The 27940-nt window shown below is 55.6% G+C and overlaps 8 protein-coding genes across 8 annotated transcripts; 5 read left to right on the top strand and 3 right to left on the bottom strand.

Moving 5' to 3' along the window:
* Window positions 1–965: 965 nt before the first annotated feature.
* On the top strand, window positions 966–2076 carry LTHEOB_12250 (Aldehyde reductase; the record flags this gene model as incomplete). The annotated part of the gene is made up of 4 exons (XM_035509097.1): window positions 966–1274; window positions 1329–1433; window positions 1486–1661; window positions 1713–2076. 4 exons carry the CDS (start codon window positions 966–968, stop codon window positions 2074–2076), a joined length of 954 nt encoding a protein of 317 aa, XP_035364755.1.
* Window positions 2077–5347: 3271 nt separating this feature from the next.
* On the top strand, window positions 5348–6022 carry LTHEOB_12249 (BZIP transcription factor; the record flags this gene model as incomplete). Its single annotated transcript, XM_035509095.1, has 1 exon — window positions 5348–6022. The coding sequence occupies one exon, from the start codon at window positions 5348–5350 to the stop codon at window positions 6020–6022; it is 675 nt and encodes a 224-aa protein (XP_035364754.1).
* Window positions 6023–9610: 3588 nt separating this feature from the next.
* LTHEOB_12248 (Erythromycin esterase) lies at window positions 9611–11007 on the bottom strand (the record flags this gene model as incomplete). The annotated part of the gene is made up of 2 exons (XM_035509094.1): window positions 9611–10829; window positions 10880–11007. 2 exons carry the CDS (start codon window positions 11005–11007, stop codon window positions 9611–9613), a joined length of 1347 nt encoding a protein of 448 aa, XP_035364753.1.
* A 977-nt stretch (window positions 11008–11984) lies between these two features.
* Window positions 11985–12737, top strand: LTHEOB_12247 (uncharacterized protein; the record flags this gene model as incomplete). Its single annotated transcript, XM_035509093.1, has 2 exons — window positions 11985–12506; window positions 12558–12737. 2 exons carry the CDS (start codon window positions 11985–11987, stop codon window positions 12735–12737), a joined length of 702 nt encoding a protein of 233 aa, XP_035364752.1.
* Window positions 12738–13409: 672 nt separating this feature from the next.
* Window positions 13410–15768, top strand: LTHEOB_12246 (Transcription factor; the record flags this gene model as incomplete). The annotated part of the gene is made up of 6 exons (XM_035509092.1): window positions 13410–13415; window positions 13520–13612; window positions 13682–13741; window positions 13950–14459; window positions 14524–15558; window positions 15610–15768. 6 exons carry the CDS (start codon window positions 13410–13412, stop codon window positions 15766–15768), a joined length of 1863 nt encoding a protein of 620 aa, XP_035364751.1.
* A 1356-nt stretch (window positions 15769–17124) lies between these two features.
* LTHEOB_12245 (Ph domain-containing protein) lies at window positions 17125–18595 on the bottom strand (the record flags this gene model as incomplete). The annotated part of the gene is made up of 3 exons (XM_035509091.1): window positions 17125–17460; window positions 17520–18314; window positions 18377–18595. The coding sequence occupies 3 exons, from the start codon at window positions 18593–18595 to the stop codon at window positions 17125–17127; spliced, it is 1350 nt and encodes a 449-aa protein (XP_035364750.1).
* Window positions 18596–19152: 557 nt separating this feature from the next.
* Window positions 19153–22738, top strand: LTHEOB_12244 (Elongation factor 2; the record flags this gene model as incomplete). The annotated part of the gene is made up of 6 exons (XM_035509090.1): window positions 19153–19215; window positions 19268–19288; window positions 19365–20290; window positions 20382–20676; window positions 20815–21941; window positions 22030–22738. 6 exons carry the CDS (start codon window positions 19153–19155, stop codon window positions 22736–22738), a joined length of 3141 nt encoding a protein of 1046 aa, XP_035364749.1.
* Window positions 22739–23554: 816 nt separating this feature from the next.
* Window positions 23555–25468, bottom strand: LTHEOB_12243 (Glycerol-3-phosphate o-acyltransferase; the record flags this gene model as incomplete). The annotated part of the gene is made up of 1 exon (XM_035509089.1): window positions 23555–25468. The coding sequence occupies one exon, from the start codon at window positions 25466–25468 to the stop codon at window positions 23555–23557; it is 1914 nt and encodes a 637-aa protein (XP_035364748.1).
* Window positions 25469–27940: the final 2472 nt, after the last annotated feature.

Raw genomic sequence — 27940 nt, 5'->3', positions numbered from 1 at the left:
AGCCGTGGACGTAGAGTCAACTTAATTTGTTCACAAGAATGACCAATAACAAAATGCGCATGTCTGTAGCAAGCGTAGGTTGGGGACTAGTAGTGCCCATTCAATGGATATTGTATAATTTGAAAACTTGAAGCTATTGTTTGATTGGCTGTGCGAGTACCTTGCTGATACAATTTCATAGTTAGCCCCATCAGGAAGTTTGAGCGCCCGGATAAAGTGTGCTTGGAGGAAATACCGGGCCAAGTTAAAAACAGATGGCTGTTTCTAACTCGGCAAATGAAAAGAGATTGCTATAGGCAATTTGATTTTGTCACCGTAGTAAGCTGCAGTAATCTGAGTAGTGTGAAAAGATGCCAATCAGTGAATGCGGCGAGTGGTGGTGATGAACCACTGCCGAACGGACTAAGCTAAACCCAATCGGGAAGAAACACTGGCTTGGTAGCAACAAAGGAGCAAACCAAGTAAATAGAGCAATCAATCGGCAAGATGCTGGCCTCGTGGGAAAACATTCCCGGAGGACTACTTATCAGAAGATTTTTTAATTCTTTGCAAATAGCTTTATACAATATATACGTAATTTCCATCTCCGATCGATTCTAAAATAGTAAGTAATTCGACAGTTAGTATAGGAAAAATGGAGAAAATTTTCCGCGAGAAGCAGAGTTATGCAGAAGGTGATGTTAAAACCTAGAGACGTGTGAGTAGTAATTATGTTTCGGAACGGAATCCTACAACATCCGCCGGGGCGCGCTAAATCCATGGTGTTGTGCTATTGGGTTGCAAGCAAGAGGATGATTACCAAGCGAACAAGACGTGGGGGTGGGACTGGGCTGACGCTTAAAATGTAAGCAACAGCCGTAACTACTTGCTTACATGCAATTCCGTTTTTTTTTTCTTTTTCCACGCCGAACTTACTGTTCTCCCTCCACGCCACAAGTCACACAATAAGTAACATCTTCAACACCATGTCAAACCGGCCCGTCCTTATCTTTGGTGGAGCTTCTATTGGAAGCACCTACACAACTCCTGAAGCTGTCAAAGAGCTGCTTTCGACTCTGCAGTCACTTGGAATCCGCAAGATCGACACGGCCGCCCGCTATCCTCCAACAAGCCCTGGAACCTCGGAATTACTTCTCGGTGACGCTGGAGCCGCTCACCAGGGCTTCACAATCGACACCAAAATCCTGGCTTCCGGAGATGGCTCCGGTAATTTGGCGCCGGCGGCGATTGAGCAGTCGCTCCAAGGAAGTTATGAGCGGCTAAAGCTAGAGAATGTCCGTCAGAAATGTGCCTAGCCCCACATATTGCTACTGATGCCGATACAATAGGCTCGCGTGAATGTGTTGTACTGCCACAGACCGGACAACCAGACGCCACTAGAAGAACAGGCTGCTGCACTCCAGGCTCAGTATGAGAAAGGCCTCTTCAAGCAGGTATGCACCTTATACCACATGTCTAGAGTCAAATACTCATAGTTTACGGTAGCTTGGAGTATCCAATTTCTCGCCCGAAGTGCTCTCAGAATTCATCGAGATCTGCGATCGCAAAGGCTACATCAAGCCGAGTGTCTACCAAGGCCAATACAACCTCGTCTGCCGGGGTAGCGAAGATGCGTTATTTCCCACACTCCGGAAGCATGGCATTGTTTTCAACGCATTCAGGTGAGTATTCGTAGCACCTCAGACCTTCCCAGCTGACTCTGCCGCCCGCAGTCCTCTCGCCGGAGGGTTCCTCACCGGCCGGCTGACGGCCAACGAAACAGAGGGCACCCGCTTCGCAGATGGAAACGTAATGGGACAGGCCTACAAAGCGCAGTACGACAAGGAAGAGATGCACAATGCCATAGCCAGCCTCAACGACATCATCGAATCCCTCGGCATCTCCAAAATCGAAGCGAGCCTGCGCTGGATCTGTTTCCACTCTGCACTCGGTGCACAGGACGGTGTCATCCTTGGTGCGAGCAAGCCGGCGCAGCTTGTCTCCAATGTGGAAGCCGTGGCGAAGGGACCATTGCCAGAGAAGGTCGTCACCGCCATGGATGCCATCTGGCGCTCGATCTCGGGCAAGGCTGACTAATTGAGAATTTTCTTTCGTCAGCGGAAGCCAGATGGGCTGCATCCGGAGCTCGGAGTATAATGAATGAGTGATTACATTGTTGAAGAAGGGATATGAGTCCGACATGGTTCTGCTGCTTTATCCGTGGTCATTTTACAGTATTCTGGCCATTTCAGGAATTCGAATTTATCCAAGCGGCCATCCAAATGCAGAGCTGTATTTAGCCTACTTTGGGAGCTCGCATTGGAATTTCGATGGAATAGTAAATGGACGTGCTTGTCCACTTTGGTGCAATGAGCGCTTACGCTGTGACCTTTTCCAACAGCATGGCATTTTCCAGGCTGGCCAGCACAGTGCACAGTGTTGAAGTAGCAAGTCACATGCTAGTCACGTGTTCAGGCTTCACTTTGTTGTACATAAATATCCAGTCGTTATTCTATAGTCTAATAGTTAATTCTCTTCCCTTTCTTCTAGTCTCCTACACAATATCCTTGCCTCTTTGAGTCAATATTCAACACACAGCACTCCAGACCGGGCAATTCCTCTCATCACGGGTCTTTCACTTTTCAAAGTCATCAAAGCCTATGTGGCTAAGCCTCCCCGCATCGTTCAGATGAAATTTATGTCCAGTATCAACTTGACCATCCTCATAGAAAGTTCACGGGACGCACTCACATTCTTATACTCATCGGAATAACCCCACTTTAACCCACCTCTCCTCCGATACAGTCCGTGCCACAAAGATGGACTACCCACCCGATCTCGCCCTCAACAATGCGCACAACATCCGCTTTTGGTACTCTCTATTTTACAAAGACTCCAGTTCAAGGTCGAAGTGTAATTGATCCTGAGGGATGTCGCATCGCAGATGCTCAGCTTTCTACGTGAATGTGAACCTTTACGAAGAGCTTCCAGCAGAGAGTCCTCATTCGTAAAAGCATATTGGCTGTTTTGAATGCGTCCGTTTGAAGACTTCGGCAGCCGAAATGCGAGTCTATGGACCAGCTCCATAACCCACCATGCATCCAGGTCCCATCCATTGCCAATGGCACGTATGGGAACCGGCACCTGTTGATGAATGTAACATGTTCTAATACTCAAGCTAAATTGAAACTGGAGAGTACGCGTTCGTAAGGGAAGCCGTAAACTATTTTCGTCGAATTCATACGCACGTGACTCATTGCAAGGAATATTGTTTCGCCGTGTTATTATTCAATTGTGTTTTTACTTTACTTTCTTCTCTCTTTAACAGCCTTATTTTGTAGGTAGAGCGTGTTAGAATACTAATTCACACCGATCCATAACGTGAACACTGTAAGAGAGAATACTAGTTTGCGACGAACGCTTTTCTAGGCTCAGATAATCTCTCCATCTGAACAAACGTAATGAGAGGATGGAGGGACTGAGCCCATACCTTTTCTCTGACTGGAGAGAATACCCATTGAGCCATCTTGAGTCGGCAAAACTCTGTCGCCATGACCGTCCCTCATAAGGTATAGCCCCGAGGTGAAATCTCTGGGCCGCAAAATTGTACATGGATCGAGATGACCGATGGAAGGCGAACATCTCGCCTACTAAGGTTTAGGATTGTGGGCTGCTGGTGAACATTACCCCCCTCACCTATGCCGCTTATCCGGCGTCATCGAGTCGGAGTGGTAGCAAGCTCCGAATGATCACCGATAAGGAGCATGCCTTGAGAGGGAGTTGTGTTGGCTCTCACGACGACGGACTCGATGGCTTTTTGACACGGTTTGACCATAGCAATAGATTTCCCCGGATGTTGGAGAGGTTTTCTTATGATGTTGGCTCCCGGGCAAGGTGACGGCTCCCCAACGACCATGGAGGGCACGGCCACTCGTCTTAGCAAAATTCCCAACTGGCCATCGCGAATGGAAAAGTAGTGGAGAAGGAGACGATTGCGGAGATGAGAGCGAGGCTTCGCGCCGCCCCCTTGTAGGATCCGGCTCACCAGACAGTGTACATCACCAAGGAAAATGGTGGGGCAGGCGGACGTGCGGCAAATTGAGTCAGTGACGTAAGGAACAAGGGTCCAGATCCTCACTACCAAGAAGGATGGGCCATGTTCTTCGAGAAGTGACCTGGTAATGACCAGCATGTATGCCGTTCTTGGCCGTCCAAGGCCAATGGCGTACGGCAGATGGAGGGTGAGACGATCGGGGGAAACAGATACTTAAGACAGCCCATGCGTTCAGGCGGCTCGGCCATGTAGGCGGAGCCAAGCAGAGACTGCCGACCGTCTATCACTCCTGGGAGGGATCTGTTAGCGAAATGGTGAAGGTGGCATGCCCCACCCAGTCCAATGGGATTTATATCCGGACCAATCAAAGCAAGAAGCTGGAAGGTACAGCTTGTGAGCCGACGGGGGCAGCTAGCGATCAACGAAATGCAAGTAGTCATCGATCTTGGAACGATGCCTGAGAGCCGGCCTTGCATTGCGATTGAGGCTACATCAGGCTCATAGTTACGCAACTATGCGTCTCGGGCCTAAACAAAGAGCCGCATGGAGTGGGTTCATGGGGCGCAACGGTTGGTGTAGGGCAGGGTGCGCTGCGGTACATGTTCCGATTGGAGACGTGTCAAGGAACGATCGGTGCTGTCTGTGAGGCCGGTAATGTGTTGTATCTCGCCAGGTGATGAGCCGCACGGGATTATGGGGCGGCTGCTACGGGATCCTTGGTAGCCAGCAAAAGGTGTCTCTTCTCATGCCTCTCATCAGTCCATCTCAGCCCAGTGCGTCTCATAACGCGTGAATGGGAGGCGAGAGTGACGGACGGGATGACTTGCTGGACGGGTGACCTACCTGGTGGACATTTACGGTTCGGAGTGGTTTCCGACGCACGCGCCTTATCCCGGTTATTGTTTCCACCTCTCAGCAGCGCTTCTCGCGACGAGAAAACCTGTCACCGCAGCGCTCGGGAGGACGCGTGCTTACTGCCAGCAGCCATTGTCCCACGCGAATACCCCAGTTTCTCGGCTGTTAGTCCAGAGCAGGCGATGTGCAGAATTCTCGACGCAGGGAGCCCCGCCTACCCCGGGGCTGCTATCGCCTTGCATCATTCCCGCTTGCAGACTGCCACCTGCTGGCGTCACCTCCACGCAACTTATCCTTGCCCCTACTCTCCTAGCTGAAGACGTCTCGCCACCCAGCATTCCCACAAACGGTTTATCTCACGCTGTGTCTCCTTAGTAGTAGCTCTCACCAGCACACGAATCTCGCCACGCCGGTCTCATTTCAAAACCACCTCCGTCGTCCCAGCACATTGAGGTACTGATGACGTCCATCGTGGACCGGTCCCTAGCCTTTGGGCCTAACTTCGATACGGAGCGCAACTTCGAAGACCCAACGCTGCTCTCCGACGCCCTGACCAGCTTCTTCGATACCGCCTTGTCCCAGCCATCCAATCCTTCTCAAGCCCCTTCCGGGAACGATTTTGCGGCGCATATCCAACAAGTGACATTGGGTACCGATATTCTCGCTGATGCGGGCAGCGACTCGGCACGTCGGGACAGTCTTCTTCCATGCGAGGACGCCAGCAGCCCGCAGACGACATCCGCCTTATGTGAGCCTCCTAAAGCAGCGGGCAAGCGTAAAGGCCGTAGCAGGGCCACAAGGCAAAATCGGGGCGAGACAGCCAAGACACGAGCCAAGCGAGAGGTGAACCTGGAGAAGAACCGATTGGCTGCGAACAGGTGCCGGAAGAAGAAACGAGAGTGGATCGACAGACTGGAGGATAAGCACCGCCAGCTTTCGGCGCGCAACAAGTTTCTCCGTGAAGAGCTGGCTGAGCTATATGATACCGTCTACACGCTGAAAGAGCTGGTCCTCGGCCATGCAGATTGTGGATCGCGTCCCATCGACGACTACGTGAGACGTGAGGCGGAACAGGTACATACCAGAGTGCGCGACAACTTACCGCCGCCCGTGTTAGCGTCTCCCATGTTGTAGCCTTCTCCGTTCGTTCCCCTATTCTGGGGCCAGTTTAAACATAAGTCATTTCTCCTATGATGCGGTCCTAACATTGACGTCGATGGAATGTGTGGATTCGCATGGGCATAACATGACTTAGTTTCGTTGTTGAAGTTGAGGACTTTGTTTCTCTTTATTTAGATATCCATAATGCTCAGATGTTAGGAACTCACTTTCTGCGTGCTTCATCGGAAGCTACGGAGCGCAACAGTAACGAGTCCAAGGCGTGAGTGATCCGCTTAATCTTTGTTATGCAGCATACGTAGATGAGGACGAGACATTCCAGCTGAATTATATAATCCGTTCCGGCTGGTTTGTGGGAGCATAGTCATCAGCTTCATCTGGCGGCGGCGGCGGAGTGGTATCCGAGGCCGCGAGATAGACGGAAGTCACCCAGATTATAAGACGTGGTTCCTGGTAGGCTCGGCACAGCACTGCCGGCCGGAGTACTAGACGTCATCGCGCTGCCATGAGCCAATGAGCGTAGAAAGTCCAAATGGAGGCCATCCAGATGGGAACTCTCGTGCCAAAACAGGTTTTAAAGCCAACCCACCAAGAATGCAGTCATTTGTCCGGGACATAAATGCACGCGCACGAGGTGCTGAATGCGGGATGGTGTCTGTTCGGAATCGTTTCCGCTGCCTTGCTCTTCATCAAGAGAGCGTCAACAGGCTCAGGCTGCCCTCTCTGGACAGGAGATAACTCCCACAGACGCGAGATGCGGGTTTTAGACGGAGATCCAGCGAGCCAATTACTCCAGTACGATGTGGCACGGTGAAGCGTGTCGTGCGAGAGGAAGAAGTCCAGGTCGGCGCTACGGAGTATACTCCGTCCGGTGGCAATTTCCTCGTCCTATGCCAGTGCTCCCCAACTTCCACTGCATATTTGAGACTGACAGGCGACCCTGGTTTAGCTCCCTAGCTCTTTCCGTCCTCCTGCGAAGTGGTCCACGTCCATCAGTGGCATATAAGGCAGGTTGTCTATTCCGATCCACCCTACTGAGGCAACAGGCTTCTAGCCCGTGGACCAGCGTCGCACGCTCCACTCTGAAATGTAAATGTCGTCTTCTCTTCAGCCCATACAGAGCCTTGTACACCCACCGCCGATCGAGTCTGACTTGAGCCGCTACCGCAAATCCAGCCAGGCCAAGCATGGAGTTGTCGTTGCTGTCACTTACCAACGCCAGTAAGCTCCAGTCATCGGTCCAAGTCCTCTCCTAGGCTTGCATCCGCAGTGCGACGGCAACGCCCTGTCTGTGTGCAGTTCCTGGTGTGGATTGCATATCCGGTGCCGATGGTGGCCCCCAGCGCATATCTGCCCTGGAGAGCCGCATTACAACTCTATCAATGCAAGGCTCGACCTCATCCACGACGCCACGCCGGTACCGCGGGCTTCCACGAGGGCGAGATAACTGGAATAAACCCAATTGCTGATGTTCAATGTGGTGTCGGCCAGTTATTATACCGGTTTATGACAGCCCGGGCAGGTCGAAGGCTTCATTGCTCGCATGACTATTGACCTAAGTCATCAGCGAGTCTGTGCGCCAACTCATCGCTGATGGATTCCAAGATGCCGCAGAGCTTGCGCATGCCTCAGCTACTGCGGATGCAGCAGTCGAAAGCGGGTGGCGCGTCTCTCTAATCGAGCTCAGCCTCGCCGAGCGTTGGAATGTGGGATGTAAGCCTCAGGTAACACCACTGCGACGATAGGAGGCCCAAACCGTGCGGTCGTCATAAAATTCCATCCAGTAAAGACGTTGGGTAGGCGTCCAAGCTGTAGTGCAGTTAACTCGTCTCTTTCTAAATGCTGCGGTCCACAAATTCTTGAACAAACAGAACATATCCGACGCACCGTAGCGTACATTACACGGGCAAGTGCAATGATATAGATATTTCCATGCGGATTGGTGATCAATGCTGACTTGTACGGCTTGCTGTCAACGAAATGGGAGAGGATGCCCATATATAAACCGGGTACCGGAGCCGGTACTCCATGCCGACGGGGAGACGGGGTCTATCTCCGAAGCGACAACATATTTGCGTAATCTTTGGATCTCGATATCGGATTTCCATCTCGGCTAAACGGACATTGGGTATCTGAGCCTGCCAGGAGAGGATCTCTCTCTCTATACCCTGTCTGGTCACCTCTGCTTACCGGTGACATCAAAGCGCGCAGCTCGCGGAGCGCTGTCCACCTCCCCACCACTTTCCACGAGTGAGGTGGATCGTCTGCCTACGCGGACGTCACACCCCGACCATAGTGGCTTTGATGCGCAGTTTTCACGATGATCGAATTTCCACGTCAGCCACACAGTATTGCACCACAGTGACGACGTCGCCGAGAATTTGTGACCTTATGGTTTTCGTGCCATGTAACATATCCAGCGATTCATCCCTCACGGCCACGAAAAAGCAATGTCTGTGGCAAGAAAAACCGGGCCGTCGTGCACTGCTTGGTCTAAATCAGCGCTGACATCATTTGCGTCGAGTGGCGCCTCGTTAAGCTCTCATAGGAGCCTATCCTCTCCTACTCCACAGAGACTGGCTAAGCGACAGTCACTATTCTCGTGATTCTCATTCTCTAAACGAAAAAAAAGAGTGGGGGGGAAGGCATGACATGCCCAACCTGGCAATCTCTCCGCACGAAAGCAATAGAGCAGGGAAAAGCGATCGGATTTGCCGATGAAGAGACGACCTGCGGGCTCTCTACTCATCCCTTACGGTAAAATTTTCCGACAATCCAGTGTGGTCCTGGTCGTCCATGGTTGCTCGCGCTGGGTGGCTGCATACGCGCTTCTGAACCGTGTCTCCAGCGGGGGCCCGACGGAAACGCGCGATAGCCGCCCAGTGGGTTTACGGAATAATAAGCCGCAACAATAACGAGCCAGCAACGGATGCGGGCGCCGCTCCGATGAAGTAGTATTCCTCCTCGGCCCGTCTTTAGATGTCCTTGGTAGAAAGTTTCTAGTGTAGGACGCGATTAGCTCCAGTGCACGTGCACACACACTCTCTCGCAAACCTCTCACAGAGCCTCCTCCTACGGGTTTGTCGTCCGCAGCCAGACCATTTTATCTTAGATAATGGTTTAGAAGCTTAAACAGTTAAGGAACAGTCGTCCAGCGACGCCGAATAGGTAAAGCTTGGCCGTACCCAGTACGTCACGCCGATGACGTAGGCCTCCTAAGGGGCAAAAAAGTACTGGAATGAACCCGATTGTCAAGGTTTAATACAGCGTAGTCAGTTAATATACTCAGGTACACTGACTGTACATGCATTTGCTACAAGACGCTACTCGGAGCAGCCACAACAAATTGAGTTCCATAGCATGCACAGGCTCTTGCATTTGGCAACACACAGCTGGCTGAAGAAGCATGGCTAATGGGGACCTCACACGGTGGCCATGAGATAAGAGCGACGTGGACGGCGTCCGTTCTGTATTCAGATTCCATCACGGCTTGGGAGAGCTATGTCATTCCGTCCCAGCTTGATACTTCACAAAATTAAGGATAGTGGCAGCACTGCTATGACAAGGAATGTACAATTCTCTGGAAATATTTTCTAAAATGTCTCAAAAGCCAAATGGATACGTCTCCCCTGCGGATGGTTGTTCGTCAGGCTGTGCCGTCTCAAACGCGTGCACCGCCTCCGTCTCGTCAAACCAGACAAAGCAATCTAGCTGACGGGGTAAGACAGCGGTGGAGTAGTGGCTCCAGCGCTCAGTGTATGGACGGTAAATCACGCCAATGAATCTCTCCAAGCGTTTCTTCATCAGTTCCTTCCTCAGTCCGTCGTTCAGCACACCCTTGCGCAGATCCAACATGAATGAAGGCATCCCAGTGTCATGCATCAGCCGCTCGTAGCTATCCGCGCGTGAAGGTTTGACGTTCATGACCTCCATAGGATCATCCCACTCGTGCGCGGCAGCAACGGTGCCTGTGTGCGTCCCGCAGCCGATGATGGTGCAGCTGGCACCCCACTGCTCCTTGCACAGTTGGCCCATGTTGAGCTCTTTCCTGCTCTCACCCATGTCCGTGAAGCGCGCATCGCCGACATGTGAGTTGTGCGCCCACACAACGGCCTTGGCTGGAGAACCCCCATTTCTACTCTTACGATTTTGCAGCAGACGGTTCAGAGTATTGAAGAAGTGCGAATCGCGCAGATTCCAGCTGGCGTCACTACCGTAGAACATGGCCCGGTAGTACTTCTCGGCATCACGCACCAGGCGCGCATTCATCTCCGCATCGAAGAAGCCATCGCCGTCATCCTGCCCATCAATGTCGAGCCGCCGCTCCAACAGGTCACGCAGCATGTTGACGACGCCCTTCTCGCACGGCGCCACGCCCTTAGCGAAAGTCCTTCCATAAACGACCGGGTCGTCCACCCACGGCTCCAGACACGAGTACCGCATCTTGGCGAGCGCGGCTAGGTCCGGGTCGTGGTGGCTGAGATAGTCCTGTACATGCCGGATCGACGTGCCCATCGAGTACAGATCCAGACCGGCGATCTGGGTGCGCTGCTCGGCCGGAAGCGCAGCGTTGTGCCGCCGGAGCCAGTGCACGAATGACTGCACTTCGGTGTTGCGCCACATCCAGCGCGGGAAGTGGTCGAAGACGCCCATGTCTCTGGGCGACTGGTTGGTGGACTTGGAAGGTGTGTGCCGTACGTAGCGGTCCACTACTTTGGCGTCTGGCCAGTCGGCTTCGATGGCGACGATGTTGAAGCCATGGTGGGTGATCAGGCGTTGTGTTATGGCAGCTCTCGCGCGGTAGAACTCGGAGGTGCCGTGGCTGTTGGTGCGGTCATTTCTGTACTGCTTTGGACAAAGTGCAATGGATACCTTCCGTCGCCAATCAGGACAACGCGGGATTGTCCAAAGGAATCAAACATAGCGCCGAAGGCATTTTCATCAATCGAAGGTAGCCGCTGAGCGGCTTCCTTGATCATTGTAGGTACAGACCGAAACATATCAGCTGGTAGAGAAGCTAGCTTTTCTTGAGACTGATGGAGTACTTCACGCGTCTTTTTCCCCCGAACATGCCTGTATTTGCCTCATGGTGGTGTTCGCGTTATTATTAAGCCACACTTACGTCAGTGACGTCAATACCTTCTTACCGTGCCACTATGCCGCACATGGAAACAAATTGTTTCGTAACGAAGGTTAAAGGTTATCGGAAAGGCTGCGCGATACTTGAGAATCTTCAATATCTTCGTAGATGATTCATTCTCCGCATTGGTCGAGGTAAACATCACTCTGACGGACAAGGTTCGAAAGCCCGATGAAGAACGTGGTGCTGAAGTCGATTTCTCATTTTCCTACCGCTTTGGAGATGCAAGCGTCCTTGAAGCTCACATTTGGTAGCTCTATCGCGATATGGAGCACCTCAAGCAGATCGGCTTCCTTGACGGAAAGCGCTTGATTGAGCTCCTTTCTGCATTCAACAACACATGTCAGACTTTGGCCTGTCAGGCAAGGGAGCCGCGAAGCCTTACGAGTCCAAGTAAATATACCGGTCGAATTCATGCGTGAAGGGCTGGCAGTCGGGGAAAGAGAACGTTGGTTCAAGCGGAGTGTCAACGTCGGGACTTGTTGTGTGGTATCTGCACCTTTACTAGTATACATTCCTACAACAAAAGCTGTACTGGCCGTCTCTAGGGTTGTTCCATTTGTATTGCAGTGTCACAAGCGAAAAAATAGAATATGCGTGAGGAGATGAGTTGTTGGTATCGGCAACGACTTTCGGCGCCGCTTGTCCGAGGCCATGACTTGTGGAATTGAGCCAGTGTGCCTTATCAACATCAGCTCTTTCCCATGTCCGGGGCCCACTCGTCTCTCGAGCAACTGACCAAAACACAAACCTATTCTTGTATAATATGTGATTTCGAAAACAATCGTGTTTTTTGAGATGGATTCACTTCCAAATGACCCCGTCCACACTTTACCAATGCTGAGCATTGAGCGGCACGATAAGCGCGACCTGATGTCTCTGCCGCGAGAGCTCCGCGATAAGGTCTATGACTTCACAACTGAACGTGGCCACACACAACATGCCAAGCATAGCCCGATTCCTCTACCTGTCACTTGCTTCATCAACAAGCAGATGCGCAGCGAGGCCTTGGCGCGCCATCTCGCCCAGGTGCGCTGGGAATTCGATGTTAGGAAAGCTCCGTACGGAAAGGCGCAACTGGGCCTTCTCAAAGTCTGGCTCGCCGCTCTCGGAGACGATGCCGCGTACCTTGCACGCTTTAAGCTCATATGTCAGCTAAAGATGTACAGGTGGGAGGTCTATATCAGCCTTGTTGCGGACAGGGAACGGAATGGAGCACGGAACGTGGAAGCCGACGAAAGAGACGAGCATGGCTTGTGGCCCGGGGCTGCAGGAATTGTTGCTTTTGAGCGAGAGGGTCGCATCCACTATCAGGCCATGTTCCCGGGGTACAGGCCTGTTGTTTGGAGAAGGCTTGATGTGAGTCATTCCCTGCTGTTGCTGGGAGCGGTTTAGAGCTGACGTGTGCAGCTTAATTCGATCAGTCGAGATGGCCACGCACAGATGAATCTACACGAAGAGATCGACGAATATATCAGAGAGGTCATGGTCAAGCCATTAGCGCAAAAACGCCGTAACGGAATGTTGACTGGCAAGGATATCAGAACTGCCGTAGAAGGGCTCCTTGGTCACAAATGGAGATGTTGCTAGTTGATGCATTCTCCTCCATTAGCAAGACAGGATGAACAACAGCTCTACCTGATACTGCGCCTCATTCTGGAGGAGTCTTTAGAGGAAATGCGAATTTCATCGCCATGACACAGCCCCGTTGGGATAGAGAAATTATTGCACAACTTTTGTCTATCGACAGAATTTCTGTTTGACATGATGATTTTGGAACAACGAAGCAGCAGACGTGTCGAAGAATGTTTAGGCCAGGTATGCCTTAGGGCTGGTGGTGGCCGAGCTTGCCGGATAGCCGCTGCAATGGCTTAGACGATCCACAGTGTGGGGAAGCACCGCGTATGCCGGTAGGAGGGAGCCGGGAGCGATAGGATTGGGAAGGGCAACAAGCAGGCGCCCGCGGGCTGTGCCTCGGCGATGCAAGGTGAAGTTGCAGCGACGATGTCACGCAATCACAATGGGTGTGGCGCAGAGGAAGGCGGCGCTGACGCCCTTGCCGCTCTGGGCATGGCGGGGCCCGCGTGAGGAAGCTGGCAGGGGCTCGGGGCTCAGCTCGGGCGTCAGCATCTGCCTGGTTGAGCTCCATTTCTCCACGCAACATATATTGCGTACCTCCACCTGCACACGCCTTCTAGAACCCGGTATCCTCCTCAATTGATTCACCTTCCGCACACCCGCCTCAGCCTCTTCTCGTCGACGATGGGTGTAAGTGCAACCCAGCCCAGCGCGCGCGAAGCTTGCGATAGCTGCCCCTCCTTACCCCGCTGTGAGGTCATACCATCAGGCTGACACGAAAATCCGCCTTCCAGCTCGCATCCAAGCTCGCTGCTGCCGGCCCTCCGCCTGGAGGCCCGCCCGGCGGCAGCTATCCTCCCCCCGGCGGCCAGCAACCTGGCGGATACGTGAGTTGCCACTGCGTTCCTGCCCGAATGCTGCGCCTTGTGCGACACGCACGCTAACCCAGTCGCAAGCCCGGTGCGCCTTCGTACCAACCCTACACCCCCGGCGCTCCCGGCGGTGCTGCTCCTCCTGTAAGCGTCCCGTGAGCTTTTTTTTCGTTGCCCCTCCAAGCCTGCCTTCGTCATCGCTCGGCCCGGAGCCCTGGTTGCGACTCAGACGCCAAAACATTCCGCACACCTCACCACCACCACTGTCGGACACACCTCCACGTCCTACCCCCCTCTCTGGCTCGACATTTGACGGCGCACCATTTGCAAACGTCGCGCCATGTCCTACCAGGCCTACCCAGGAGGCTACGGCGCGCCCCAGCAACCGCCGTACCCACAGCAACCGCCGCAGCCTGGATACAATCCTAACGCCTACACGCCACAGTCTCCCGCCCAACCCTATCAAGGCTACGGTTCTCCTCCACCCGCCTCGCCCTACACTCAAGCGCCGCCCCAGTCTCCCTTTGGCCAACAACCATCAACGCCGTTTGGTCAACAGCAGGGCGGCTACAGCAGGCCGCCACCTCCTCCACCGCCGTCCAGCAGACCCGGGCTTGCGGCTGCAGGAAGTGCGCCTACTCCCCAGCCAGGCTATGGACAACAGCCGCAACCCTATGGACAACAGCCGCAATCCTATGGACAGCAGCCGCAACCCTACGGACAGCCCCCGCAACCCTACGGTCAACCGCCGCAACCATATGGCCAGCCCCCGCAGCCGTACGGACAACCTCAGTCGCCGTTCGGACAGCAACAACCATACGGACAACCACAATACAACCAGGGCCCGGGCTATGGTGGATATGTTCGTCGGGCGCATACACGATTTGCTCAATTGAAGTACATTGGCTAACGCTTTATTGTTTTAGGGTGGTCCTCCCGGCCAACCTCAGTATGGCGGCCCTCCCCCCGGCGGCGCTCCGGGCGGCGCGCCCCCGTCAGGCCCGCCCAACCCCGCCCAGGTGCAAGCCTACAAGCAGACCCTCATGGCCGCTGTGCAGGAGAACAACCTTCAGAACTTCTACCCGCCCAACTCGCCTGCTCTTGACCAGCTCGCCCAGCGCGCCTCGCACCAGATCGCCCAGCTGTGCCAGCGCTGGCGCTTGCCCCAGGAGATTGGCAATGACGTTGTCAAGCTCGGCTTGTTTGACATCTTCCTCTACATCGATGACTCTGGCTCCATGCAATTTGAAGAGAACGGCGAGCGCATCAAGGACCTTAGGCTCATCCTGGAGCGCGTTTCCTACGCTGCTACCCTGTTCGACGATGATGGCATTTCCGTCCGCTTCATGAACTCCCTTCCTCCGCCGCAGGTGACCGAGCATATCAAGACTGAGCAGCAGATTGAGCAGCTCATGTCCCAGATTCAGTTCAAGGGTCTCACTCCCATGGGCACGCATTTGAAGGAGCGCGTTCTGGATGAGATTCTCCGCCAAGCTCGCGCTGGCCAGCTCCGCAAGCCTGTGCTCGTCATCACCATTACTGATGGCCAGCCCGCTGGTGAGCCTCAGAATGCCGTTTTCGAAGCTATCAGGAACACCACCTCCGAGCTCGGCCGTATGCCGCAATATGGACCGGGTGCCATTCAATTCCAGTTCGCTCAGGTTGGCAACGACGAGAAGGCTCGCGAGTTCTTGTCGAAACTCGATCAGGACCCTCAGGTGGGCTCGTTGGTGGACTGCACGTCCAACTACGAGAACGAGTCAGCCGAGATGGCCAGGTCCAACCCCCCTGTTGACCTGACGCCTGAGCTCTGGCTTGTGAAGCTCCTCCTTGGTGCCATTGATCACTCTTACGACCGCAAGGATGAGAAGGCCGGTGGCGCTCCTCCGCCCGGCGGCTACGGTGGTCCTCCTCCCGGCCAGTATGGCGGCCCTCCTCAGGGTTACGGTGGCCCGCCTCCGGTAAGCTAAACTGAGAATCACCTACTTGGTATCTGCTAACAAGTACGATAGGGCCAGTACGGCCAGCCTCCTCAGGGCTATCCTCCGCAGGGCGGTTATGGTGGTCCGCCTCCCGGCCAGTACGGTGGTCCTCCGCCTGGTCAGGGCGGTTACGGCCGTCCCCCGCCCGGCCCGCCGCCGGGTCAGGGTGGTTACCCTCCCAGGTACTAAGCTGGACATGGGATAGTTTTATGGGCGATAGGCATTCTTTCTTGCGGCCTGGGCCGGAAGTCATTTCTTTTTTTCGGTTGCGACTTATGATGCCACTCTGAGGACTGGCATTGATACGGACTTTTTTCCCCACTTAAAGATTGATTACCCCCATGCACCCCTGCTGTAAGGCCAGATACTCTTTTGATGAATGCGAAAAATAAGGGAAATGATAATTCTCTAATTCCCATACGAATAATGCGCCGCAAACGCGTGACGTGTTTTGTTTTCTCTCGGCAAACGCCCAACGCTCCTGTTGCCGAAGTGATGATTGTTGATCTTCGACGTAAGCTCAACTCAAAGTCTGGGACACCATTCCCAGCTCACTGGAGTCGACCCGCCCCTAGACCGAGATCCAACGCTAATCTGACGTCCGATCCCTAGCGCGCTGGTGGTGCATTGTGTATGCGCCAACAGATGCAGGGTGACCATCTGCATTCTCGCCCTCTTCTCCAAATGTTGAGCCCAGGACGAATAGAAGATGGAAATACACTCATATCCAAAACACTGCACGCCCCCTTCTTCATTTTCCAGTAGACGGTTTGTTTCATGTCCATTTCAGCAAGCGATGGCTGCTTTTGCCGCGCGCTTATTTCTCATCCGCATCTCTTCCAAACCGATCGATCATGCGACAAGCAATACAAGCACCGCAGGATGTTTCGCCAAGGAAATTGTGAATTCGAATTATTATATTACAGTTTGATTACAAAAGCTAAATATAAAGCGCCAAACGAATCCCCTCGCTCAACGAGAAAAACAAGAAAAAGGCTGGATGATGGGAATGTCCCAACACCGCCCTCTTCTTGACAAGTGATATTACAATTTATATATAGGTCGAAATCTTTTGTTATCGTAAGGGACAGTAAGAAAAGTAAAGGAGAGGGCAAAGCGCGCTTTGGTCCAAGGCATATTCCGCCGTAAAAAAAAAGCGCACTTCGGCAATTCAAATCAATTGCAGATCCCGTTCAATCAATCAATTAATCAATCAATCGGTCCATCGTAAAATCATATTTGTGCTTTGCTGCTTCCGAAGAAGAAAGAAGTCCGAGTTAAAGAAGAAAAAGAAGCAGCAGCATTACAGAGCAGATAACATATTTTCCCCGTCAAAGCAAGAAGACGCTTTAGAAAGGTCACCGGGGTGATTTGCTTCATCCGTAAAGTTTGTTAAGCGACCGGCTGCCATTTCAAATGCGCCCTTGATCACTGTATTGTGGAGGTTCGGTGGTAGTACAGGCGTGCATCCTTCATGAACACATGCTTACGTTTGTTTTTGCTTTTTTCTTCTTTTGTTTTGTTCTCTTCACTATAAGCGCTAGATTACCGCACTGGTAGTGCAGCAGCGCGCTGGCCGCTGGCTGTGCTGGAGCCGGACACGACTCTCGATCCGGGGACCGGGGCACCTGGCGCTGGCGCCGGCGCTTGTGGTTGACCATCGGCGACGCGGCGAGCCATCTCCGCCTCCTTGCGTCTGGCGAGAAGGCTCTTAAATGCGCCGAGCCATTTTGTCATGTTCTCTTCGTCAGGCGCGCAGAAGCGGTAGTTGCGCTGATCGGTGATGAGTTGCATGCAGAAACGTTTCGTCTTGGACATGGGGTCGATTTCGACAGCGTTGAGGATGTTGTTGAAAGGGATGATGAGGTTGGCAGAGTACTCCTGGACTGATTTAGAATCATGCGGTCTAATCTGGGTATCGAGGGTGAAAGGGTACTTACATCTTCGTTCTTGTAGAGACCAAGTGACTTGGGGCGGAGTACCACCCAAAGCTTCTTCCACTGTCTAACACCGCCTTTCGACTTGAGGATATACAGCCAGCCTTGGCATACCACACGTTCATCGTCTGACTTCTTGCCAGCACCACCAGCTTCAGCGTTGGCGCCAGCGCTGCTCATCTGGCTCACGTTTCGGCCCAGGCTCGGACGTCCGCTGACGGAGCTCTCGTAGCCAGCGCCAGCATTGCCTTCATTTGGCTGCGAAAAGGAGAGCGTCGACTCGCGGAATCCGGTGGGGACTGGCGTATCGGAGTAGTCGGAAAAGGAGGCCTGCTCGTTGCCCGAGTAAGGGAAGGTGTGCGAGGGCCGCCTTGCGCTGTGAAGATCTTCTGGGCGCATCGAACTCGGCGGCCGGGTGAGGCCTTCGCCCTCCGACGAGCTGGACAGGAGCTGTTCCCGTGCCTTGCGCTCTGCGCTGCGATTCCGGTTGTTCACGGTCTTGCCTCCTCCGCTCGGGCTCGCCAGGATCATCTCCTGTTCCTCCTCGTCGATGCGCGACTCGCGGCGGATGAACTCGACCCAATCTTGCGCATCTTGATCAGAAAGCGCAGCAAGATGGTAGTTGCGCGAGGGCGAGAAAAGTCCGAAGACGTGCTTGGCTTTCTTGGAATTGTCGCGCTGGCGGGCGACGGCGGTGATTTCGTTCAGGGCTATTTGGTGGCGCAGGCGCGTCTCGTCGCGGTCCTTGTAGATGGAGAGGGTATGCGGGCGCAGCACAAGGTAGACGGTCTTCCAGGTCTGAAAGCGCATTCGTTAGCATTTTTGTTGCGGGTTTTCTCGCGGGAGGTGTGATTGCGAACCTTGGTCTTCCTCGTGCGCTTCAACAACTCGCCTGACTTGAGCACACGGTCAAACTCGAAGCTGCCGTTCTGATTGACGGGCGAGAAGACACCCAGGCCCAAGTCTCCCTTCCGCGTGGCCTCATCGGGCGGCGGCGGCGTGCCGGTCCTGATGCGCATGGGAGCAGCAGGGTGCGAAGGGATGTTCTGCGGCGCAGTAGCGGGGGCTACGTCGGCCATTGTGTGCGTAGAAGAAGGTGTGCGGACTAGATAGCGGAGGCGCGGGTATGATGTATCGGTAGGATCGCAGGCGGCTACGGGGGCATGGGCGTGCTGCGTTGTCACGGAGTGCGAGTATGTTTGAAGCTTGTCGAATGCGGAGATGGTGCCAGGGGTGCGACGGAAGGCATGAGCGGTGCACTTTCACAGGGCGCTGCGTGATCTGGCCTGGAGTCGCAGCGCAGGGCGCGGGCAGCGGGCAGGCGTAGAGTTTTGGCAACGGCGTTGGGCGGGGCCGCGGTCACAGAGTCGTGTGCTGCATATTGCTTGTTTAGGGGCTTGAGAGAAAGTGAGCTAGCGAGGCTGCACGATACGGGGACGTGACGGCATAGTACATGGCGCATTGACACATCATGAGCCATTCGTTGTAATGCCGCACGCCACACCAACAGCGGGGCGCAACATTTCTCTCCGCTGCCTACTACAAAACTCCGCTTTTGCGCGCGCTCTCCGCTGCATTACTTCCAGCGCACGCACACCCGCCTAACCTACTGCGCAGACCTAGCGCCCGCAGCACCATGCCCGTCGTCGGCGCAGAGAAGCTCGTGGAGCTGCAACAAGCCCACGATGGGATCCGCAACGTGCGCCCTTGCATCCACCTCTTTCAACGCTTTTGCTGACTGTCTCCTCCAGATCTGCATCCTCGCCCACGTTGTACGTTGAGCCGTGCCTCCCTCGCGATACCCACGACGTTTCCGACCAGCACACTGACACATCTGAGACATGAAAGGACCACGGCAAGACGTCGCTCACGGATGCCCTGATCGCAACCAATGGCATTATATCACCAAAGCTTGCCGGCAAGATCCGCTACCTGGATTCGCGCCCGGACGAGCAGCTGCGCGGTATCACCATGGAGTCGTCCGCCATTTCCCTCTATTTTTCGCTGATGCGCCGCTCCGCCCCCGACGCCGAGCCGGTGCGCCAGGAAAACCTTATCAACCTCATAGACTCGCCGGGCCACATCGACTTTAGCAGCGAGGTGTCGACAGCCTCGAGACTCTGCGATGGCGCAGTCGTGCTGGTAGACGCGGTCGAAGGAGTGTGCAGTCAGACCGTAACGGTCCTGCGCCAGACATGGGTAGAGAAGCTGAAGCCTCTCCTTGTCATCAACAAGATGGATCGTCTGATCACGGAGCTGAAAATGAGCCCTGGTGAAGCGTACACCCATCTGAGTAAGTTGCTAGAACAGGTAAACGCTGTCATGGGCAGCTTTTTCCAAGGTGAGCGTATGGAAGACGACTTGAAATGGAGAGAAAGAATGGACGAGCGCATCAGCGCCAAGGCAAAAGAGCGCGCCGACACGGTCGATGGCAGCGAAGTACCTAGCGAAGCTACCGCGGACTACGAGGAAAAGGATGACGAGGACATCTACTTTGCACCGGAGAAGAACAACGTTATCTTCAGCAGTGCCATTGACGGCTGGGCGTTCACCGTAAAGCAGTTCGCTGCGCTGTACGAGCGGAAGCTCGGCATCAAGCGCTCGGTGCTAGAGAAAGTCCTGTGGGGAGATTTCTATCTCGATCCCAAGACAAAGAAAGTCCTAGGCTCAAAACACTTGAAGGGGAGAGCGCTCAAGCCCATCTTCGTGCAACTGGTTCTGGAGCAAGTTTGGGCCGTCTATGAAGCCACAACAGGCGGCAGCAAAGGGAAGGGGTGCGTGGATTTCCTTTTCTCCTTTCTCACCTGTGTTCGTTGTATAGGTTCCTATAGCGAAATCAGAAGCTTATTCTTTCGTCTCATGCAGAGATTCTACCCTGGTCGAGAAGATCACCAAAGGTCTTAACCTCACCCTTCCGCCTCATATCCTGCGTTCGCGAGATCCCCGAACTCTCCTCATGGCCATCTTCGCGGCCTGGTTACCGCTTTCGACCGCTGTCCTGGTCTCTGTTATCGAGTCTCTCCCATCGCCCCCAGCCGCCCAAGCAGCGCGGATGAAGGAGCTTGTCGAGCAATCACCTGGCGCAGACCACGTTGATCCTAAGATTCAGGACGCGATGGTCAACTTCAAGAAGGAGAAGGGAGCGCCCGTTGTTGCCTATGTCAGTAAGATGGTCTCCGTACCAGAAAGCGAGCTGCCAGAGAACAAACGGCGCGGAGGTGGCAGCCTGAGCGCAGAAGAAGCACGGGAACTCGCACGCAAAAAGCGCGCCGAGTTCGCACGCGCACAAGCTCTCCAGAACGGCGCCGACGACGACGAAGTGTCCAGCATGACCCAGACCTTCGGTGCCACAGCCGTCATCAGCGAAGATGGGCCACAGGACGCAGAAGGGGGTGAATCAGAGCAGCAAAAGGTCGATCCCGAACACCTCATCGGCTTCGCGCGCATCTACTCGGGCACGCTCAGCGTCGGCGACGAGATCTACGTGCTGCCGCCCAAGTTCACGCCGGCGGCGGCGCACGCCAGCCCGGAGCCGCAGAAGGTGACGATCACGGCGCTGTACCTGCTCATGGGCCGCGGGCTGGAGCCGCTGACGACGGTGCCGGCGGGCTGCGTCTTCGGCATCGGCGGGCTGGCCGGGCACGTGCTGAAGAGCGGCACCATCTGCAGCCAGCTCGACGGCGGCGTCAACCTTGCGGGAGTCAACCTCGGCTCGCACCCCATCGTGCGCGTCGCGCTGGAGCCAGAGAACCCGGGAGACCTGGGCAAGATGGTGGCCGGCCTGAAGCTGCTGGTCCAGAGCGACCCGTGCGTGCAGTACGAGGTGCTGGAGAGCGGCGAGCACGTCATCCTGACGGCCGGCGAGCTGCATCTGGAGCGCTGCTTGAAGGACCTGCGGGAGCGCTTCGCGCACTGCGAGATCCAGGCTGGCGCTCCGATTGTGCCGTACAGGGAGAGCATCGTGGCTGCTGCCGAGATGAACCCTCCGCAGAACAAGGATCTACCGCGCGGTACGGTCGTCGCCGTCACCACGAGCAAGCACGTTACGATTAGGCTGAGGGTGCGTCCGCTGCCCGCGCCTGTCACGGAGTTCTTGGCGAAAAACGCGGGTGCGATCAAGCGGCTGTACGCCCAGCGTCGCGCTGAAGAAGAAGAAAAGAAGGGTGTGGTGGATGCCCCCGAGGGAGAAGGAGAACAAGAAGAAGAGGGCAAGGAAGAACTTGAGGCAGACATTGACGTCACCGAGGGCGGCAACGTCCTTACCATCAAGGATTTCCGGAAACAACTTCTCGATGCCTTCGCCGAGGCCAAGGGCGAGAGCGAAGTTTGGGCCGGCGTCGCGGAGAAGATTGCGGCCTTTGGACCCAGGCGGATAGGGCCGAATTTGCTGATTGATGAGACCGGGCAGAGGGTGCTGCCACATCTGTAAGTATCCCCTGTCTTCATTATCCAAGACATGTGGGAGCATGCGCGAGACCGCGGACATCGAAACGCTAACAAGACACCATCACAGCCTCTCCACCGACCCCGAGCACCACTCGGCGCTCGCGCCCGCCTCGACGACCGACGTCCTCACGCCGCACGACTTCACCGACAAGATCACCTACGCCTTCCAGCTGGCGACGTACCAGGGCCCGCTCTGCAACGAGCCGGTGCAGGGCATCGCGGTGCAGGTCGAAGCCGTCGAGATCGACGCGGGCGCGGCGGGCGACCGGTCGGCGCTGGGGCGGCTGACGGGCGAGGTCATCAAGGCGGTGCGCGGCGGCGTGCACGCCGGCTTCCAGGACTGGTCGCCGCGCATGCTGCTCGCCATGTACAGCTGCGAGATCCAGTGCAGCACCGAGGTCCTCGGCCGCGTCTACGGCGTCGTCACCCGCCGCCGCGGCCGCATCGTCAGCGAGGCCATGAAGGAGGGCACCCCCTTCTTCAGCATCACCGCACTGCTGCCCGTCGCTGAGAGCTTCGGCTTCAGCGAGGAGATGCGCAAGAGGACGAGCGGTGCCGCACAGCCGCAGTTGGTGTTTGTGGGTTACGAGATGTTGGATGAGGATCCGTTTTGGGTGCCGTGGACGGAAGAGGAGATTGAGGATTTGGGTGAGTTGGCGGACAAGGAGAATGTGGCTAAGAGGTACATGGAGAGTGTGCGGAGGAGGAAGGGTCTGTTCATCAAGGAGAAGATTGTGAGGGATGCGGAGAAGCAGAGGACTTTGAAGAGCAAGTAGGCGTAGGTCTGACTGGTTGAGATGCGAAAATAACGTCCAATGAAAATTACGGTTTGAGTGAGTTCCGACAAAGATATTTTTCAGGCGCACGTGGTCGTTGAGGGTTCATTCGACGAGTGTGATCAGGAAGGATATGCGGTTCTGGTTCTGGTGGTGTGGAAGTTGTTCGGCGGAAGATCTGGAAGCCAGGTGAGGTATATAAATCGACAGGTCAGCCTTCCCTTTCGCCCACAGGGCACTGCCACGGTTTCGTGGCAGAATGGTAACTACTCTAGTTACCACTTAAATGAAAGAACATGCTAACCTCACTTGTGATAGGTCGAAAAAAGAAAAGGACAAAAACAAAGAGCAGCTGCCTATCCACAATAAAAATCCCAATGAAGCCTTGGGCAAGCTTGGGGGTTTTTCCCTGCCAAGAGGGCCATAGAGCCCTCCGTCCGCCGAGCTACGGCTCAGATGGGCAGGCGCAGGTTTTTTGCCTTTTTTTTTTCTGGTCAGTCAGCTCGTGGTTTTCCTTAAAGGTGAACGGAGAGCAAGATAAGTGCCACAAGAGTGGTTCGAACGGCGGTGAAGGCGATAAGGCGGTCGGCGCGCTGGGATGTGAAATTGGAGGTTATTCCTGTGAGAAGCCTTTCTTTAACCGTGTCCCTTCATAGAGGCAGACGAAGGTTTTTTTTTTTTCCTGAAGCTTTACAAGAATCTTCTCCGGAGTAGTACCCCAAAGTAGAGTGATAAGCATTATTAGAGTATTCCTGCCTACGAAATCCCAGAGTATCTAAGCTTTTCAGTGAACGTCCATACTTTACAACCCCATCATCACACGTCCTTTTTCATTTCCGACTCCACCACCCCATCGTCGTATCTCGGCCCCTCATCATCACTACTCACGTCCTCATCCTCTCCCTTCTTCGCGAACAACAACCTCTGTTCCTCGAAATCAGGGAACACCTCAGGCCCAAACCTCTCAATGACCTCGACCACCTCCTTCGCCACCTGCCTCCTCCTCTCCCTCAGCCGCACCAACGCACCCTTGCTGAACGGATTCAACGCGACCAGCAGCGGCGGCAAGCTCTTCACGACGTCCATGCCCACCTCTCCGATCCTCAGCCCGGCAAACGTGACGGCGACCATCAGCGCGAAGAAGGCGGGCACGAACAGCTTCAGCGGCAGCCAGGCGGGCACCCACGTCGTGGCCCTGGCCCACCAAGGGGCGGCGTCGACGCACAGCTTGCCGCCGCCGCGGCAGAAGACGAGCCAGACGGAGACGACGCTCGTGTACCACACGTACAGGGCGGGCGCGAGGCCGAGGGCGACGAGCATCTTCCACGTGCCAACCACGTCGCGGGCCTCGAGCTTGACCGACGAGTTGGCGAGGGCCTTGCGCTGTTTCTTGACCGAGATGGCCTTGGACGTGACGAAGACGGGCCAGAACAGGGCGAGCGACGGCAGGGTGCCGGCGACGAGGGCGGCGAGGAAGAAGACGCGGTACAGCAGCGTGGCGAGCACGAAGAGCCAGGGCCGGCGGCCGACGTCGCCCCACTCGACCTGGTGGTCCTTGACGCCCAGCGCGCGCAGCTGGCGGTTGTAGGCCAGCACGGAGCGCGTCAGCGCCTCGACCTGCGGCGCGTGCCGGAAGCGCGCGTAGCCCTCGAGCAAGCGCCGGTTGAGCTCGACCGTCGTCGCGAGCGGCAGCTTGGCCCGCAGCGGCTTGTACAGCCGCCGCGTCGCCTGCACCAGCATCAGCGTCTCGTGGTCCGGCGCCTGCTGCGTCACGGCGGCCAGCGCTTCCTCGATCGTCGCTAGCAACGAGCTGACGGCGTGCCGCTTCTCGTCGCCGCCGGCTTGGAAGGCGTCGACCTGGGCGGGTGCAACGCGGATGGGGCTGCCGAACTCGACGACGGCGCGCGAGCGGAACTTGTTGGGGTGGAAGTAGTTCATGCCGCAGGGGAGGATGGTGAGGCCGCAGTCACGCTCACGGGCGAGAGTGCCGAGTGCGATGATGGCGGCGCCAGCCTTCAGAGGGAGGAGAGACGGGCGGTCATGAGAGCCGCCTTCTGGGAAAATACCGATGCATCCACCGGCGCAGAGCTCGTTGTAGACGGCGTCGAACATCTTGTGCTGGTCTATGTGCGGCGATACCTTGAAGGCGGCGCCCTCGCGGAGCGCCTTGTGCAATGGATGGTCGGGCTCGAAAGTCTTAAACGGAGTCCGCAGGCGCAGCGAGTCTTGAGACAGGATCTCGGCGATGGGCTGCTGATCGGGGCTCTCGTCGCCAACCTTGGGCAGGATAAGGTTGCCGCCGACCATGTAGGCGGAGGAGGTGAAGTCGACGCCATCCTTGCCACGCACCAGGGTCGGGTCGCCTTCCGGATCGGGCAAGTAGATCTTCCCGGCACCCGGCTTGATGTTGTCCATTGCGCGCACAACAGGCAGCGCGCCCATACGACTAGCCAGCGCGCCGATGTACGGCTCCCGCATCGACTTTTCGGCGATGAGGAACGACACGCGCCGGTTCGCATGGTGAGAGAGGATGCGCATCAGCAGTGCCGAGTCGACGAATTGGTTGGCGTGCGGCGCCGCAATGATGACGACCGGCCCCTTTGCAGGCACACGCCACGCGTTGCGCGGGTACACTTCGCGGAAGAATATATCCAGGCATAGCGTGAAGACAAATACTCCTATGTCGTAGATCCAGGGCACCAGCAGTCGCCGGTGCTGTTTCGAGGCCATGGTGGGCGTTGGGGTGGTGTCGTCGGGCGCAGTCGAGATGCAGTGATGGCTCTAAAGTTGCGTGTTGCGTCGCAAGTCGAAAAACTGATGCCTAGCGTGGGTGTCTCAGCTTGAATCCTGTTTCGCTTCTGCGCGATTAGGTAGGAACGAATCTGGAGACCCCAAGTCTATGTACAATTGCGTGCTGATAATCCAGAATTCAAACACTCGCTCCGCTTAGTGTTACAACGATGCAGAAGCTCTTTTTGACATCCGATTCTCAGTGCTGTCATTCATCTACGTTCTCGTCGACGCTTCGACTGCCCCAAGTGCGATTGCACACGTGTGGCCGTATCAAACCAAGCTTGTTTGCGAGAGTAGTCCTTCTGCAAAGAGACGAGGTTGACATCAAAGGGTTTCTATGTGGTACATTTACGCATTGATGACGCCAGGCGAGGCAGCGAGACTTAGTTATCGCTTAGTGCCAAAGTAGTGCTTACTACTACATCTAATACTGATAGAGATTAGCCCAACCATACGGACGTACGTTGCCGGGTAGACTAGGCGTAGGCTGTAAGCACCGTTGTTTGGGCAACGCACCGCTAAAGCCTATCGAAACGTACGATAAGCACCATGGCTGCTTTTGGGTTGAGATTTCCACCGCGCTGGATGCCTCACGAATTAGGCTGCTCTCACTGAAAGGAATGGCCAGCGACAACGCAGCATCGTAGGATTGGGCTGGGCGTTGGGGCTTGGGGGCGAGAAGGGTCGGGCTTCTTTAGGCATACACAGTGCGATGGTGTTGGTGGGGCGTCTGTCGCGTGGTCCATTGGTTGCCTGGGTCCCTGGTGTTGGCTGGACGGCCTGAGCCGAGAGCCAACCCAGATTCGGCTCGACATCTAAACTCCACCTTATGCCAGTTTTCTGCATCTTACAATATCACATATCCACCATGCTGCATAACAACTTCCACAGTCGTGTCTAGCGCGAAAGACAGACTGTTTCGATTTCTAAGCGCTCCGGACCACGGCTGGCTGAGTCAGAAAGCGCAGTTCTGATTGCGGCAGGTCGATCATGCTGCTTGTGTCGCAGCGTGACTCTGAGCAGTAAAAGTCGCGACTATCTTGCGCAGATCGATGGAGCGAACAGCATGGTACGAGTCCTTCGCGCGGCAAACAAGATGAACAGCCCATCCGGCGCGTGAGTGACAAACTGTCATCATCATCACTTGCTCAGCAGGTTGGATTTGTGCGCTGGGACCGCCAGATGGCCGCTCTACCGTGATGCTTACTGCGGAGAAAAGTCATCATACGTCATACGATGACACGGAATCCGGTACAACCGAACGCTGCTGCGGAAACAGAGATGTTCGCGTCCCGACGGCCGAATGCGCAAACGCATCCGCAGATGAACGGCCTGACCGGTCCGGATAGGCAGGATGCTGCAAAGTCTGCTGTGTCCGGCCCCGGACAGAGCCGCCTCGCGTCGCACGGGCCCCGGAAGGCTGCGGCCGGAAGGCAGTGGAGAGGCTGGTCGGCTGGAGCCTGGCCAGCACATGCGGCGGCAGCCGTCGTAACCAGACAACGCAATGGACAGCAGCTGCGCACGCTTTTAAGAGAAAGAGGCAGAAGGATGGCGCAGCTGAAGACTAAAAATACACGCGTCGTAAAGGACCAACGCGGGTGGCGAAGTTCGCGGTGCGTGCGTCCACAGCCCGCGTGCGAAGCCGAGTAGCGGTGAACGTGCTCACGAGCAAAGGCCGAAAGAACCACCGTGCCAGAGGGGCGATCAGCGATAGCGCGCGGCAACGCCTCAAGGTTGAATCGACGTGACGATTATCGATTTTGGGGCCAAAAAGCAATGCGCGTGGTTTCAGCTGGGCGGGCGAGGCGCTGTTGTTGAGCTTTGGCGGTGGTGGGGTGAGGTTGTGGTGGTGGCGAGAGCGCGCCTGCGAGCAGGTGTTCGGCGGCTGCTCCCGCGCCTTCCCCAGCGTGACCGGCACGAACGGGAGCCTCGCGCGACGACGGGTGACGGACATGCAGGTCATATGGACTGGATTGATAGGCAGACAGGCGTCGCTTGCGGTGCGTCTGGGCTTCTGGGTTAGCCAGGGCGGACGTGACAACTCAGGTGGTGACGCGGAGCCCACACGTTCCAATAGCTGGTCGCTTCGGGTTAGGGCGATGGAGACAAAAAGGCGGTATTGGACAACTGTTGGCTGTAGGCGGCTCTCAAGGCGGAGGTGGTCCTAGTTGCGGAGATCCTCGGGCCTTTGCGTCGCGCCGCGCTCGGGCTATCCCTCGACTCCACTGCCATGAGCCCGAAAATTCTCAATGCTCGACTGACGGGTGGGGAACGTGCTCAGCTTAAGTAGAACAGCTGTTGCCGCCACAGGGTAGAAAGTCTAGCCAGTTCCCCTCGCACCGTTGCGGAACAAACTACTCAACACACCACACCTCGGCCCGCCTAGCCACGGAGAGAGGACCACGCACC

The sequence above is a fragment of the Lasiodiplodia theobromae genome, assembly GCF_012971845.1.
Source record: "Lasiodiplodia theobromae strain AM2As chromosome Unknown scaffold_60, whole genome shotgun sequence".
Taxonomy (NCBI): Eukaryota; Fungi; Ascomycota; class Dothideomycetes; order Botryosphaeriales; family Botryosphaeriaceae; genus Lasiodiplodia; species Lasiodiplodia theobromae.
Note: the sequence above shows the minus strand (reverse complement) of the source record. Positions and strands in the feature narration are given on the sequence as shown.